Source organism: Hirsutella rhossiliensis (assembly GCF_020360975.1).
Source record: "Hirsutella rhossiliensis strain HR02 chromosome Unknown scaffold00002, whole genome shotgun sequence".
NCBI lineage: Eukaryota > Fungi > Ascomycota > Sordariomycetes > Hypocreales > Ophiocordycipitaceae > Hirsutella > Hirsutella rhossiliensis.
In genome coordinates, this window is record NW_025408668.1 from 8,155,737 (window position 1) to 8,168,807 (window position 13,071).

Below are 13,071 nucleotides of genomic sequence, written 5' to 3' on the forward strand. Positions count from 1 at the left end.
ATGGGGCCGCCGTTGCGGCAGATGACGGCCGGCGCCGTTGCGGGCGGTGTGCTTCTCATGTCGTTGTACAAGGAATGTTACAGGGGGCATCTCGCCGAGCTGTTGGTGGCGCTCGGGCTGGCGCAGTTCGTGGTATGGGGCGTCTGGTCGACATTTGTGTATCCGCACTTTGTGTCGCCGCTGCGGCATTTGCCCCAGCCCGAGGGCGCGCACTGGCTCCTCGGCCATGGACGTCAAATCATAGGCAAATTGCTGGGCGGCCCCGTGAGGCAATGGTAAGTCTTGCGTCGAGGGCGTGTAATGGCGGGCTAACGATAGCAGGGTCAAGGACACGCCGCACGACGGTCTGATCCGCTACTTGTTCCTCTTCAACCGAGAGCGGCTCGTGGTGGTCTCGCCCAAGGCGCTGGCCGAGGTGCTGGTGACCAAGAACTACGTGTTTGAGAAGCCCGATGCGCTGCGAGGGGTCCTCGGCCGCCAGCTGGGCAATGGGATCCTGTTGGCCGAGGGCGACGAGCACAAGGCGCAGCGGCGCAACCTGCTGCCGGCCTTTCAGTACCGGCACATCAAGGACCTGTACCCGACCTTTTGGGCCAAGGCGAGCTCGGCGGTGCGTGCCATGACGGCGGCGTGCGGCGACGGGCCGGCGGTGCTCGAGGTCAACTCGTGGGCATCGCGGTGCACGCTCGACATTATCGGCGCGGCCGGCATGGGCGTCGACTTTGGCGCCATCGAGAACGATAACAACGAGCTGGCGCAGACATACACTGAGCTGTCGCGGCCGTCGCGACAGGGTAAGGCGCTCATGGTGCTTGGCATCATGCTGCCGGGCTGGCTGCTGAACCATCTGCCGCTGAAGCACAACCGTGAGATCGAGGAGAAGGCGGAACGGATCCGGGCCGTGTGTCGGCGGCTGATCCGGGACAAGAAGCAGCGGCTGGCGGCCAAGGAAGCGGAGCAGGAGCTGGACATCTTGACGGTGGCGCTCGGGAGCGGGCTGTTTGGCGACGAGCAGCTGGTGGACCAGCTCATGACGTTCCTGGCGGCCGGGCACGACACGACGGCGTCGGCGCTGACGTGGGCCTTGTATCAGCTGTCGCGGTTCCCGGAGATGCAGAGGCGGCTGCGGGACGAGGTGCGCTCTCGGCTGCCGCCGCCGCCGCCGCCGCCGACGGATGCCGACGGGGACAAGGCCAGGCCAGGCGTGTCGAGCACCGAGGTGGACGGGATGCCGTACCTGCACGCCGTGTGCAGCGAAGTGCTGCGGACGTGCAGCCCCGTGTCGGTGACGATGCGCGAGGCGGTGCACGACACGACGATCCAGGGCCAGGTGGTGCGGCGGGGCACGCGCATCATCCTGGCGCCGTGGGCGACCAACGTGGACCCTGCGCTGTGGGGGGAAGACGCGGGCGAGTTTAGGCCGGAGCGCTGGCTGTCGTCTGAAGCTTCATCGTGTTCAACTGCCGAAACGACAACAGCAGCAACAGCGGGATCCGGGTCAGGCGGCGGCGGGGCGTCGAGCAACTACGCGTTCCTGACGTTCCTGCACGGCCCGCGGAGCTGCATCGGGGCCGGGTTCGCGCGGGCGGAGCTGGCGTGCATCCTGGCGGCGTGGGTCGGGCGGTTCGAGTTTGAGCTGGCCGACGCGGGGCTGATGGACGAAAGGAAGCTGCGGTTCAAGATGGCGGTGACGACGAGGCCGGCGGACGGGATGCACCTGCGCACGAGGGTGGTGCCGGGGTGGTGAGCTGCGCTGGGGGAAAACCTTGCTTTCGCTTGAGATGGCCCGGGAGTTTGTGGGAAGCGTCGGGATTCGCGATGCCGAGTTCCGGGCGAAATTGGGTTGCGGAAAGTACGTTCTGTATGTAGATGCATTTTGTGTGGCTTATATAGTCAATATGCGGGGCATTTATTCGTCATCGTCGGTGCGCAAGAGGAATGAATGGGAATTTGTAGATACGGCAGGGGGGTGACCACATAAAAGGCGGAGGCGGCGGTGGTGGCACGTGTCTGGCCGCGAGGCGTCGTATCCCAAAGTGCCACGCTGGCAACGGCTTTTGCCACTGGGAGGGGAGGATGATGTTGAGGCCACGACGCATGGCCTTTGCTGCCTGGCTGGCTTTCCGCAGAGTTGTACTGGAATAATTCCTTGGTGCGTGCTCGGATGGATGCTTTGATTCACTTGTGCTGTAAGTTAGGCATTCGTATTCGCACAGACAAAGTACTGTACTTGCGCCTTCAGAGCCAAGGTACTGTACCCAGGCGAGTGGTGGGGAAAGAGAGGCGCCAAGGACGGGCAGCTGTTTTAGCGGGCCTTTAGCGCCCGCGAGGAGCACATGTTTGCGGAACAATGCTATTTAGTACGTACCAGTACGTACTGCTGTACGGCATCATCGACTTGGGCGGGACCAAAGACTGGAACGGAAACGTGAGGCTCGGCACGAGGACGGAGCCGAGAGCCTGGGGAGGCATCAATACAGTACAAGACTGTACGTACTGCGGAGGAGACGTCTACTCATTCGAGAAGCGCCTTTAGTGAAATCCAGCCTCGACGCTAGACTCTTAAACGATCAGTCGTCGAGTCCCTGGCAATTCTCTCCACGCACTTGATCAGCAACACTCGAGCCTCGTAGCTTGACACTACCCTTGTTGACTGGAGATATAGGGGACCTTTAGATGTTTCGTGCCTAGCATCTTGCCTGACTTGCCTGCAAGGTACTCGTCCAACATTGGCAAATGCTGATTGGCCTTGTTGGTTTACATACAAACTGGACAATGTACTGTACCTACTGCACTGGAGCATCAGGCAGGGGATCCCCGTTCCACCCGCCCTGGTCCGTTTCCACGGGAGCTGCCCGCCCAGAGTTGATCCCCCAATCGTTGCACGGGAATTATACCTTTGTGCACAAGTTATTCGACCAAGTACTGTACAGTACGAACAAGGACAACCGCCATCTACATGTACAGTATCCATGCCGCAGTCGCAGCTTGCAAGAGGTGCGCGCGTGTACCCTGAACCCCATCCTCTCCCAGCAAGGTACAGATACTCCCCGCCCGTCCAGTATCCCAGCCACCCGCCTCGTGGGAGACGGCTCGGGTCGACAAACCAGAAGTCGGTCAGAGCTCTCTCCACCATGGCCTAAAATCAAAACAACAGGCCACAGAGTCGTCCTGGCTTCTTCGCCGCCATCATCACCACCACCACCACTACCGCCATCATCCTCTTATAACCGCCGTCATCATCGCCTTCGCCCTCGCCCTCGCCCAACCTCACCCACGCTCACTCTGTCCATCCTCAATCAGTCGAGTGAGCGGCCAACGATGATACGAGACCCCCGTCGCCGGAGCCCCGAGAGCTCCAGCCGGCGGAGGCGCGACAGCAGAAGAGACTCGCGCCATCAACACCTCGCCACCATGCCGCCTGAAGCCATGCCTCAAGACTACTTCCAGCTCCCTCCCACCGCCCACCGCCCCCGCGCCCCGTCCAGCTCCCGCTCGGCATCCAGCTCTGCCTCGTCGCTGCTCGACATCTCGCGCCATTACCCACAACCAACCACCGACCGCTGGGGAGGCCTTCTCTCTACCTTTTTCCGCGCGCCCTCGGAGCGGTCCAGGCGCACCACCCGCAAGGCCACCAGGAAGCGCCGTATCCTTCGCCTCAGCAACTCGTCCTCGTCCTCGGTCAACTCTGACCTGGCTTACGGGACTGGCTACATCGCCCGACCCAAGGGCTACCGCAGCTACAGCCCGCGCCGCGCGACCGCCTTGGCCGCCGCTCCTGGCCAGTCGCACCCCTACGATCAGCGACAGTACGGCGGCACCGCCTATCCCGCCGACGCGCCCGATCGACCAAGCCTGCGCAGGGACAAGACCGACGAAGAGATTCTAGATATAGGCCGCCGCCTGTCCGACTTTGCCCGGAAGCAAAATGATCATGATCTGCGGGCTGCCGGGCGGAGCCGACCCACTGGCCTCGTTGCCGCCGCCGCCGCCGCCGCCGCCGCCGCCGCCACGGCTAGCGGCTCTCGGCGACACAAGCGCGATGGTACCAGTAGCCGCGGCATCGGCGCCTCAAGGCCTCACGGCACATCCCCCGGCGATGACTCGGACTGGGAATCTGCCTCGGACGACGAATCAAGCGACGGCGCCGAGTCGGTGCTGGCGTATGGCTCTGTCGTCTCGCAGGCAATCCGACCACCAAGGCCCGCCGCCGCCTCTGCCATTGCGTCCACAGTCAGTGGCCCTTCCATGCATGGCAGACAGGGCTCCGTGGTGGATCCTCGCTTGTTTGGACCCGTCAATTCCCTCCGCGGGCTGGTCACTCCTCGTCCGTTTGGGGACGACGAGTCTTCCCTTCCAGCCGTCCAATACCGCAACTTCAACCGGCTTCGTCGAGTCGAGACCGAGCCCATCCACGAGCAAGCCCCCATGAGGGAGGTACTTCCGATTCCGACGGCCGACCCAACCACATTCGATGCAGAATCAGCCCCCCCGACTGCTCTGCGTCGAAGCCGAACCAGTCCTGCTCCTGTCCCTTTACAGCAGCCAGTTCCCGTGGCTCCTGTGCCGTCCAAAGTCTATGACGCAGAGAAGCTCGAGGACGCAAGCAGGCGCGACTGGCGACAATCGCGCCACCGCTCCGAAGACAAGGCCTTTAGCGAGGCTGCAGTGGCTGGCGTGGCTGGCGTGGCTGCCGCAGCTGTCGGTGCGGCCCTGGTTTCTGATCGACGCGATCGGAAGGATGGTCGCAAGGAAGAAAGGAAGAGGGAGGATAGGAAGAGAGATGAGCGGGATGGCCAAGGCCGCCGCGAAGATGAGCATCGCTCCATTCGTGGCCTTGAGAAGGTCGACAAGGCGGAGAAGGATTCCAAGTCCCGAGACCGAGAGTCGAATCGTGATAAGGAGCGCCGCAAGTCTAAGCGCGACTCTCACTCGTCATCGAAACACGTTGACGACAAGGACCAAAAGAAGGCCCGGCGCTATGAGGATGAACGTCCTCCTAGAAAAAGGCGCGAGACCGTTGCGGATCACGTCTCCGATCCCGGAGTCGCTGGATACCGCCGTGGGGAAATCGAGACGGAAGCCGAGCCTGACAGGTACAGCGACATTCCTCAGCCTCGACACCGTGGCGACCGCAACAACGACGAGCATATGGACCGTCGAGACATCCGCAGGGCGGACGACGCAGCTTCCCAGCCTGCCGGCAGCCAAGACTACCGCCGCTCCGAGAAAGCCACAGTCGACCCATTTCGATATCAAATTGATGACGATACCCTCGTCGCGCCAAAGGCTGCCACTGAGAGACCATTGACGCCGACCGTTGTCACTGTCGACCGAGAGCCAGACTTTGATAGCTGGTCGCCAAAATCGCCAAAGCCGGAATTGAGACTGAGTCGCAGGGACTCTTTTGACATTGACCATATGGTCGAGGATAAGGAAAAGGGAGATCGAGGCAGGCCTCGGAGCGACCGCAGCTTCGACCCAGGGGAGCAAGAGGCCAAGGAGATATACGATGAAGCCAGACACGCCACCGTGCCGATAGCAGTAGCCGCCGTCGCATCTGCCATTGCCATCGAGAGAGCCCAGTCAAGAGAGCGTCGCCGCCGAGAAAACTCGAATGGCGTCTCCCCAGAACGCCAGGACGGGCCCGGGGACGCGGTTCAGGAGCAGGCGAACCGCTACTATCGTGAGGTTGAACTTGCGCGCAAGATTGCCGGGGGCCAGGTGCGCTCTCATTCGCAAGAGTCGGAGCGTTCCGTGGTGGACATATGGGACAAGAACGATGCAGTCGACGAACCCACCATCGTCACCCCGCCCGATGTCGAGGACAGAGAATGGAAGAAGGATGAGGGGCCTTATGCGGCACCTGATGCGGATGTTCGCATCGACAACAAGATATATCCTCGCGAGGTTGATAGGTTCCGCTTGACGGGGAGCGAATGGGGCGTGGCGCCCTTCAAGTCGCGGGACCCGTCGTGCGAGCGAGAGCGCCCTGTGCTCAATCTGGTATATCCTACGCCCGACTCAAGCCGATACCCCACTCCAAGCCCTGATCCGGCGAAGCGCCTCCAGGAAGACGAGGAACAGGTTCAACGGTCTGCGCAACCAGAGCCCGTCTCCGACGTGGTGAATGAGCCAAGGGGCGAACCGACGCAGCCGTCGACGCCCAAGTCCGTCAGCTGGGGCGAAAACTCGACCAAGCGTTTCGAGGTGGAGAGCCCCGAGCCCCGTGGCCATGCGGAACAATCGCGTGACGTTGCCGGCTCCGGAGAAAGGTCGCGGCCACTCCTTGACAGGTCGAGCCAGTGGGGCATCATCGCTGCCGCCATGGCCGGAAGCAGCGCCGAGCCCGACAACGAGCCCGAGGCGAGGGACTGGGACAAGGCCTCGGATTCCAAGCTCCGGAGTGTGGCGGCGGCTGGGCCGGAGCAGATCTTCACTGAAGAGCCGACCGCTGCTCCGCCAGTCCCCGGCCCCAAGCCGGTTAGCCCGGAACCAAGACAGATGCCCGGTGGCTTCGCCGACGACATAGAGTTCGCAGCCACACTTGCGGCGGGTCTCAAGGACACCGGCTTTGACCCCAACATTGTCATCGACGATCCGCTGTATCACCGCCGCGATTCACCCCCAGGCGAGAGCGAGCCGAACGGGGACAGTTGGAACCGCAGGGCTGCTTCAGACATCATCACCAACCTGCAAAGCCATGGCTCGGTCGCCGGCGGGAGACCAGTGTCTGAGCCGGGTTTCGTGATTGGCGAGGTCGAAACCCCGAGGGACGAGCCATCCCCGGCCTCGGTGGCCGGTGAGTGGGCCGAGGTACCCGCAAAATTGAGCAAGAAGGAGAGGAAGAGGCTTGAAAAGCTCAAGCGACAGTCGTCCGAGGCGTCGGAGCCGGCGACTGCTGAAACCTCAGGAACTCCAGCCTTCGAAGACGTAGCCGATGCTGCTTCCCGGAGAGGCAGCACAAAAGACCACCGCGAGCACGACAGCTCAGCTTCGAGGCACGGTGATGAGCATTATCCAAGAGCCGAGGCCGAGCGTAGCCAGAGCGGCAAGGCTGACCCCGATGTCTGGGAGGAAAATGCTTATGGCAAGCAAAAGAAGAATAGAAGGAGCCGAGATTTTGACGACGACACCAAGTCCAAGGTGTCGGTTCCCACTGATGCCTTTGACGATCTGCAGTTGCTCAGGAAAGAATCGGTTGGCGACGACTGGGAAGCTTCGAAAAAGTCCAAGAGAAAGTCGAAGAGGAGCTCGGGAGCCCACGACTCGCCCACCAGGTCTTCGGTCCCTTCAGAGGTATCCGCAACGAGCTCCAGCAGGCGGAGCAGCAAGTCGAAGCGGAGCAGCGGCAACAACGATGATTTTGTCACCCCTGGCGAGGATCCCCTGGGTCGCTCAAAGCGCAGTCCCTTCGAGGACCATGAAGTGAGCTCGGTCGTGTCTGATTCTCGATATGACAAGCAGAAACGCGACAGGCGAGAGGGCAAGCGGTCGTCTCGAAGCTACGATGACGACGACGACGCCAAGTCGGTCGCCTCAGCACCGGGCCCTTCTCGCAAGAGCAAAGACTCGGGCAAAAAGTCTAGCGGGCTCTTTTCCAGCATCTTCAAGTCTGGCGGCAGCAAAGACGAACAAAAAAGAGAGTCTTTTTTAGATAATGCCGGCACCTCTGGCACAGGTGTCGGCTTGGCGAGCATTGCTGCCATTGCCACGGCTGGCCTCGTTCGCGCGCATGCCACCGGTAGCTCCTCGGAAATGGAGCACGATCCTCTCGAGGCCCCTAAAGACGCTCGAGACGTCGAGATCTTCGACCCGGAGATTGCCCCACGAGCAATCAAGCCAGCCATTGACCCCCAGTATGGCGACCTTCTTCCCCTCCCCCCAAGTGAGCCGGGAAGCCCTCGACAAACCCTCGAGGAGCTTCCCGGCCTGCCAGACAGCCGCCCGGGCACGCCACCCGACGAACGCAACCGGAAACGCGACCACGAGACACACCGCCGGTGGCGGAGCATTCAAGAAACTCCTGTCAAGTCTCCCAGCAGCACGGCCATACCAATCTCATTGCGACTTGGCCAAAGGGGAACTCCGACCCCACCGAGCTCTGGCACGTTCAAGTCCCCTCCTCCAGGATCTCCCGTTGGCAATCCGAACGCTGCCATGAGGCGACAGGCTCGTCGCATTTCCTGGGACAGCAGCCGTGCGATAATGCCGCTGTATCTGCTTGAGCACTCGCGGCATAGGTCTGCCGACAGTGTTCCCCGAGAAGCCGACATACCCGTGCCGCCGTCCCGGGAGTCTCCCGCTCCCGAACTCAGTGCCATTGATGACGATATGGAGCTCCTTGACAGTGGACTCGGCGCCCAAAACCTCGCGGATTCCGGGCTCCGAATCGACACGAGCCTGGCATCAGCTGCCGCAGATCATGACATCGCGGGGTCTCAGGAGACGACGCCAAGAGCCGAGGTGAGGCCAGAGTTGCCAAGCTGGCCGGCACCTGGGAGCGGCGACGGGGAGCAATACAAGTACGTAGAGCCTGGTCCCGTTGAGTCAACGTCCAAGGACAGAAGCTCTTTCTTGCTTCATTCCACGCCTCCCTCTATCGAGTCTAACAGGACCGCTGACAGAGAGGGCCCCTCGCAAAGCTCCCACGGATCGCCTCCCACGAAGCAATTGCGCACGGCAAATGCATCACCCGACGTTCCCGAGGACCTGACTTCAGCCGATGAGCACTTCTCTGACGCCCTGGAGGGGCATTCTGAGGATGCTTTCGAGGAGGCTCTTGCCTCACCTGCTCAGCCGGTCGTCCTGGAGCAGCAGGTCGTGGAGCAGCCGGATCAGGAGACCGTACCCGATACAACTGCCACGACCGAGGCTGAAGAGGCTGAGCCTGATGAGTGGAGAACAATGACGGTCAAGGAGAGGAAGAAGGCCAAGATGGGTCGCAAGAATAAGGGCCTGGACATGGCCAGCGTTGCAGCAGCGGCTGCCACTACCCTTGGCGCCGCAGCCGCTGCTGCGGCGGGCGTCCTGACCGGCGAATCCGCAAGCAACCAGGACAGCGCTGCAAGCCAACCGGAGACCTCACGGGATGCTTTTGAGCAACCAACAAAGGGGAAGAAGGGGAAGAAGAACAGGAAGAAGACGCTGCCTGCTTGGGAGGACATTGAGGAAACGCCCGCCGAGCCTGGCAAAGATGAATCTTTCGCAGCGTTACAACCCGAGATTCCTGACGTTGCGGCGGATAATGATTCTTCGCTGATCACGGAGCGCGAAACCTCAATCCCGACCCCGAACCTGGACGCTGATGGAGCACTGGCAGCTGCATCCCCAGACAAATACACGGAGGCTATCACGGCACCACAAAACAGTGACGGATCCAGTGCCGTTGACACGACCCCAACCGCGGATCAAGCCCCCGACCCAGAGGGTGACTGCACCCCGACTATTGACATTGCCCTGAGATCACCGACGGCAGGAGAGGTTTTACAAGAGTCCAGCGAAGACAAAGAAATACAGGAAGAAGTTGGAGAAGCCGTGACACTCAGCGAGGCACCAGCTCCTGAGGGTGAACTTCAAGGTCATGAGGGACACAAGATGACTGATGAGCCCGGTGATGTCGGTCAGCAGCAGGTCTTGGAGACGCTCGGTCAACCCCCCCCTTCAGCCGAGACAAAAAGGGCCAAGGATGAGCCAGAGCTTGTACTTGCTATCAACAACGCCCCAACGCAAGAGGCTGTTTCTGACGACCGGTGGTCCTCGACTGCTAGTTCCAAGAAAAGCAAAAAGAAGAAAAAGAAGGGCAAAGCGGCCGTCTTGGAAAAAGGGGATGCTCAGACAACCGAAGATCAACCTGCTCTTTCATTTGAAGATGTGGCTGCGGACCAGACTCGCGACAAGTTGGATCCTGTAAATGAATCGCCCGAGGTGGCCAAGGAGGAATTGATCACGGACGAGCCTGAAGCCGTAACTCCTGCACCGCAACTCCCGGACACTGCTAATCGGGATGGCATTGGGGCTACTCCTGCAGCTATTGACAAGGAAGAGACCAGAGTCCAAGAAACTATCGAAGTCACGCCGCGGGATGAACCCCAGGAGCCACAGAATGAGCCCTCGGCCTCGGCAGAACCAAGCATTGTCGATGAGCCGCGGGAAGTTGACCAAAGTGAACCAGCCATCGTTGCGGCTGCTGCTGAAGTGGCGGAGAACGAGCCAGTGGCGTCAGCTTCTGCTGTCGATTCGTCAACCATTGACGCAGAGGATACGTGGGCCACGCCAACTAGTTCCAAGAAAGAGAAGAAGAAGAAAAGGAAGAAGGGCCAGCGACTGGATGCATCTTTGCCCGCAGAGAATGACGCAACCACTGTGTCCATCACGGAAGAGACTCCTGTCGAAACAGCCGTTGAACCTGAGAAGCCCGTTGACACTGAAGCTCAGCCGTATGGTGAAACTTCTACTGGGGAGTCAGCGCCCGCTGCCTTAGAGACTGATTTCGCTCCGGCCTCGCGTGGCAAGAAGAAAAAGTCGAAGCGGAAGTCCATGGAGAGGGAACTTGATCAACCCTCGGCCGTGCAAGAGACCCACAAAGACGACGCCGATTTGACCATTGATCTCGCGTCCAAAGACCTAGAAGCCACCGATCTCCAGCCGTCCACCGAGCTCGAGACTGTCACTGCGGCCAAGACTGAAGATGCTCAGAATTCTCCGTCCAGCTCTCTTCTTCATGATCCGGACGCCACTGCAGAGGGGCCTGTGGAGGAGAAGGTGTCCAGCACGCCTGCTTCATGTCCGCTCTCCGCTTCAGCACTTGTCCCTGCAGTATCTGCTTCAATCGCAGCTTCGGACCAGGAGCCTTTGAGTCGGAAAGATGTCCTCGAGCAAGTACAAAAGGGAGAGGTTGTTTTTGCTGACGCGCCGCAAACTGCCAAAGAAGAGGAGCTCGCGGCCGACGTTTGTCAAAAAGACGTCTCATTGGATGCCAGTCAGCAGCAACAGGACTCCGAACCGATCACCTCGGAACCTCTTTTTTCGCAGGGCGAGCTCCACATTGAACATACTCAAGACTCCACTCACCTTGAACCCACCCAAGCTCTCGAACCGATCGTCTCGGAACCTCCCTTCTCTCAGGGCGAAGCGCCTGCGGAACCTACTCAAGATTCCACTCACGTTGACTCCATGAAAGCTCTCGAATCGATCGTCTCGGAACCTCACTTCTTTCAGGGCGAGGCCATGGAACCCATTCAAGACCCCATCCACCTTGAAACCACGCAAGCAGACCAACCAGCTCCAGCCGTGAGCGCCGTTGTGGATGAGACGACGACAGCTTCGGCCTCAGTCGATGATTTCGTCGCTCCCAAGAAGAAGGGCAAGAAGAACAAGAGAAAGAGCCAAGGCAGCGTGCGGGACCCTGACAAGGATGAGTCCTCTCGGGAGCATGCATTCGGCCCTGGTCTTTCAACGGGACAGGCTGTGTTCGGCAAGGTCGTAGAAGATGCCACAACGGAGACGGTTGATAAAGCTTGCGAGGCCGTGCAGGACGCCAAATCAGCTCTCGTCCCCCAGGAAGTCCCAGCCGAAGGGGAATGGAACGAGACGGCAACTGGAAAGAAGCCCAACCTGTCCGAGGACAGCAAACCTTTATCAACCATTGACCCAGCGCCGCATGCTGACCTCGCGACTCAGACGACAGAGCCTCCAGTGGCAGCGGAGGAAGCTGCAAGCATTGAGGGGCCGTTCCTCAGTACGCACACCGATCCTTTGGCTGGTGCTTCCGCGGAGATGGATGAGTGGCCACAAGCTACAGGCAAGAAGGGCAAGAAGAAAAAGAAGCGTCAAAGCCAGATTTCCGTTACATTGGACGGCGATTCTTCGACTCCTGCGCCTCCTGTCGAAAAATTAAAGGTTTCCAAAGCATCTGGTTCCACGGTCGATTGTGGAACCGAGTTTGCAGTTCCTAAGAAGGGAAAGAAGAACAAGAAGAAGCAGCATACCTTCTCATGGGACTCGACTTCTGACATGAAACCGCAGCAACTGACTGACGAGCCGGCCGTGCCCTCGGAGGACCAACCTGCCATCGAGCCTGAGACGCTGCCTGAGGTTGAGTCTGGTCTCACTGGCGACGAGGCGTCTGTTTTCCTGGATGATGACCAGAGCAAGTCGACTCGTGGTATGGAGCAGGGAAGCGACACACCCACACTGGAGACTCAACTTGGATCGGGCCCGGGATTCCTCGGCATTGGATCTTCTCTGGAGGCAAATTTTCCAGGATACAGCGTTGCAGACACCACACCTGCCGATGACAGCGAGGCCGCCTTTCCGGTCAAGATGAGCAAAAAGGACAGGAAGAAAAATAAGAAGCAGGCGGCGCTGAATGAGGCTACGCAACCTGGCTCAGAGGAAGCTTCAGCAAAGTTTGCCATCAACCAGGACGTGGTGCCGGAACAAGCGAGACCTGAGTCGGAGGCAACCAAGGAGACTTGCTTGGATCGTGCCATCAACGAGTCTCGGGCTGCAGAGGAGGCAGCAATTGGAACTTCGGTGATAGGTCCAGGTGCATCCGACGAGGCAACAACCGACCAGCCGGTTGGGACAAGCGAACAGCAGTCAGAGGTGGTTCCTGATGAGTGGGGTGGGTTCAGTCTAAAAAGGTCCAGAAAGGACAACAAGAAGAAGAAGAAAGCTAAAGATGTTGAACCCACGAAACCACAGGAACCTGAGACGGCCACCCTTCCGGGACCGGAGCGAGAGCAAGTCGGTACTCACGTGGAACAGACACCCGAACCACAGCGAGAGGGCATCGAACTTGCTGGTGAAGATCCACCAAAGGAGCCAGAACTGGTCCCTGCCACTGATACTGGAACTTTGGTTGAGGCTGGACCTCCATTGGCCAGCATCAAGCCGGAGGAGCCGGAAGAGACTTTGGAATTAGAGCAAGCCCCTGCTCGTGACTCCGAAGCTCAGGAAGAAACTGGACCGCTTTCAGGTAGTACACTACCTGAGAAACCTGAAGAGGTTCCAGTGGAGCCCGTTTTAACCCCCACCGCTGAACCGGAAGCCTTTGGTGAGGCGGCA

The 13,071-nt window shown here is 60.0% G+C and overlaps 2 protein-coding genes across 2 annotated transcripts; both read left to right on the forward strand.

The window, feature by feature from the left end:
* HRG_02693 (cytochrome p450 domain-containing protein) lies at positions 1–1,747 on the forward strand (the record flags this gene model as incomplete). The annotated part of the gene is made up of 4 exons (XM_044861164.1): positions 1–275; positions 322–1,233; positions 1,276–1,454; positions 1,503–1,747. 4 exons carry the CDS (start codon positions 1–3, stop codon positions 1,745–1,747), a joined length of 1,611 nt encoding a protein of 536 aa, XP_044724797.1.
* Positions 1,748–3,414: 1,667 nt separating this feature from the next.
* HRG_02694 (involucrin repeat protein) lies at positions 3,415–13,033 on the forward strand (the record flags this gene model as incomplete). The annotated part of the gene is made up of 7 exons (XM_044861165.1): positions 3,415–8,117; positions 8,196–8,466; positions 8,671–10,950; positions 11,035–11,740; positions 11,804–12,754; positions 12,815–12,864; positions 12,929–13,033. 7 exons carry the CDS (start codon positions 3,415–3,417, stop codon positions 13,031–13,033), a joined length of 9,066 nt encoding a protein of 3,021 aa, XP_044724798.1.
* Between the last annotated feature and the right edge of the window lie 38 nt (positions 13,034–13,071).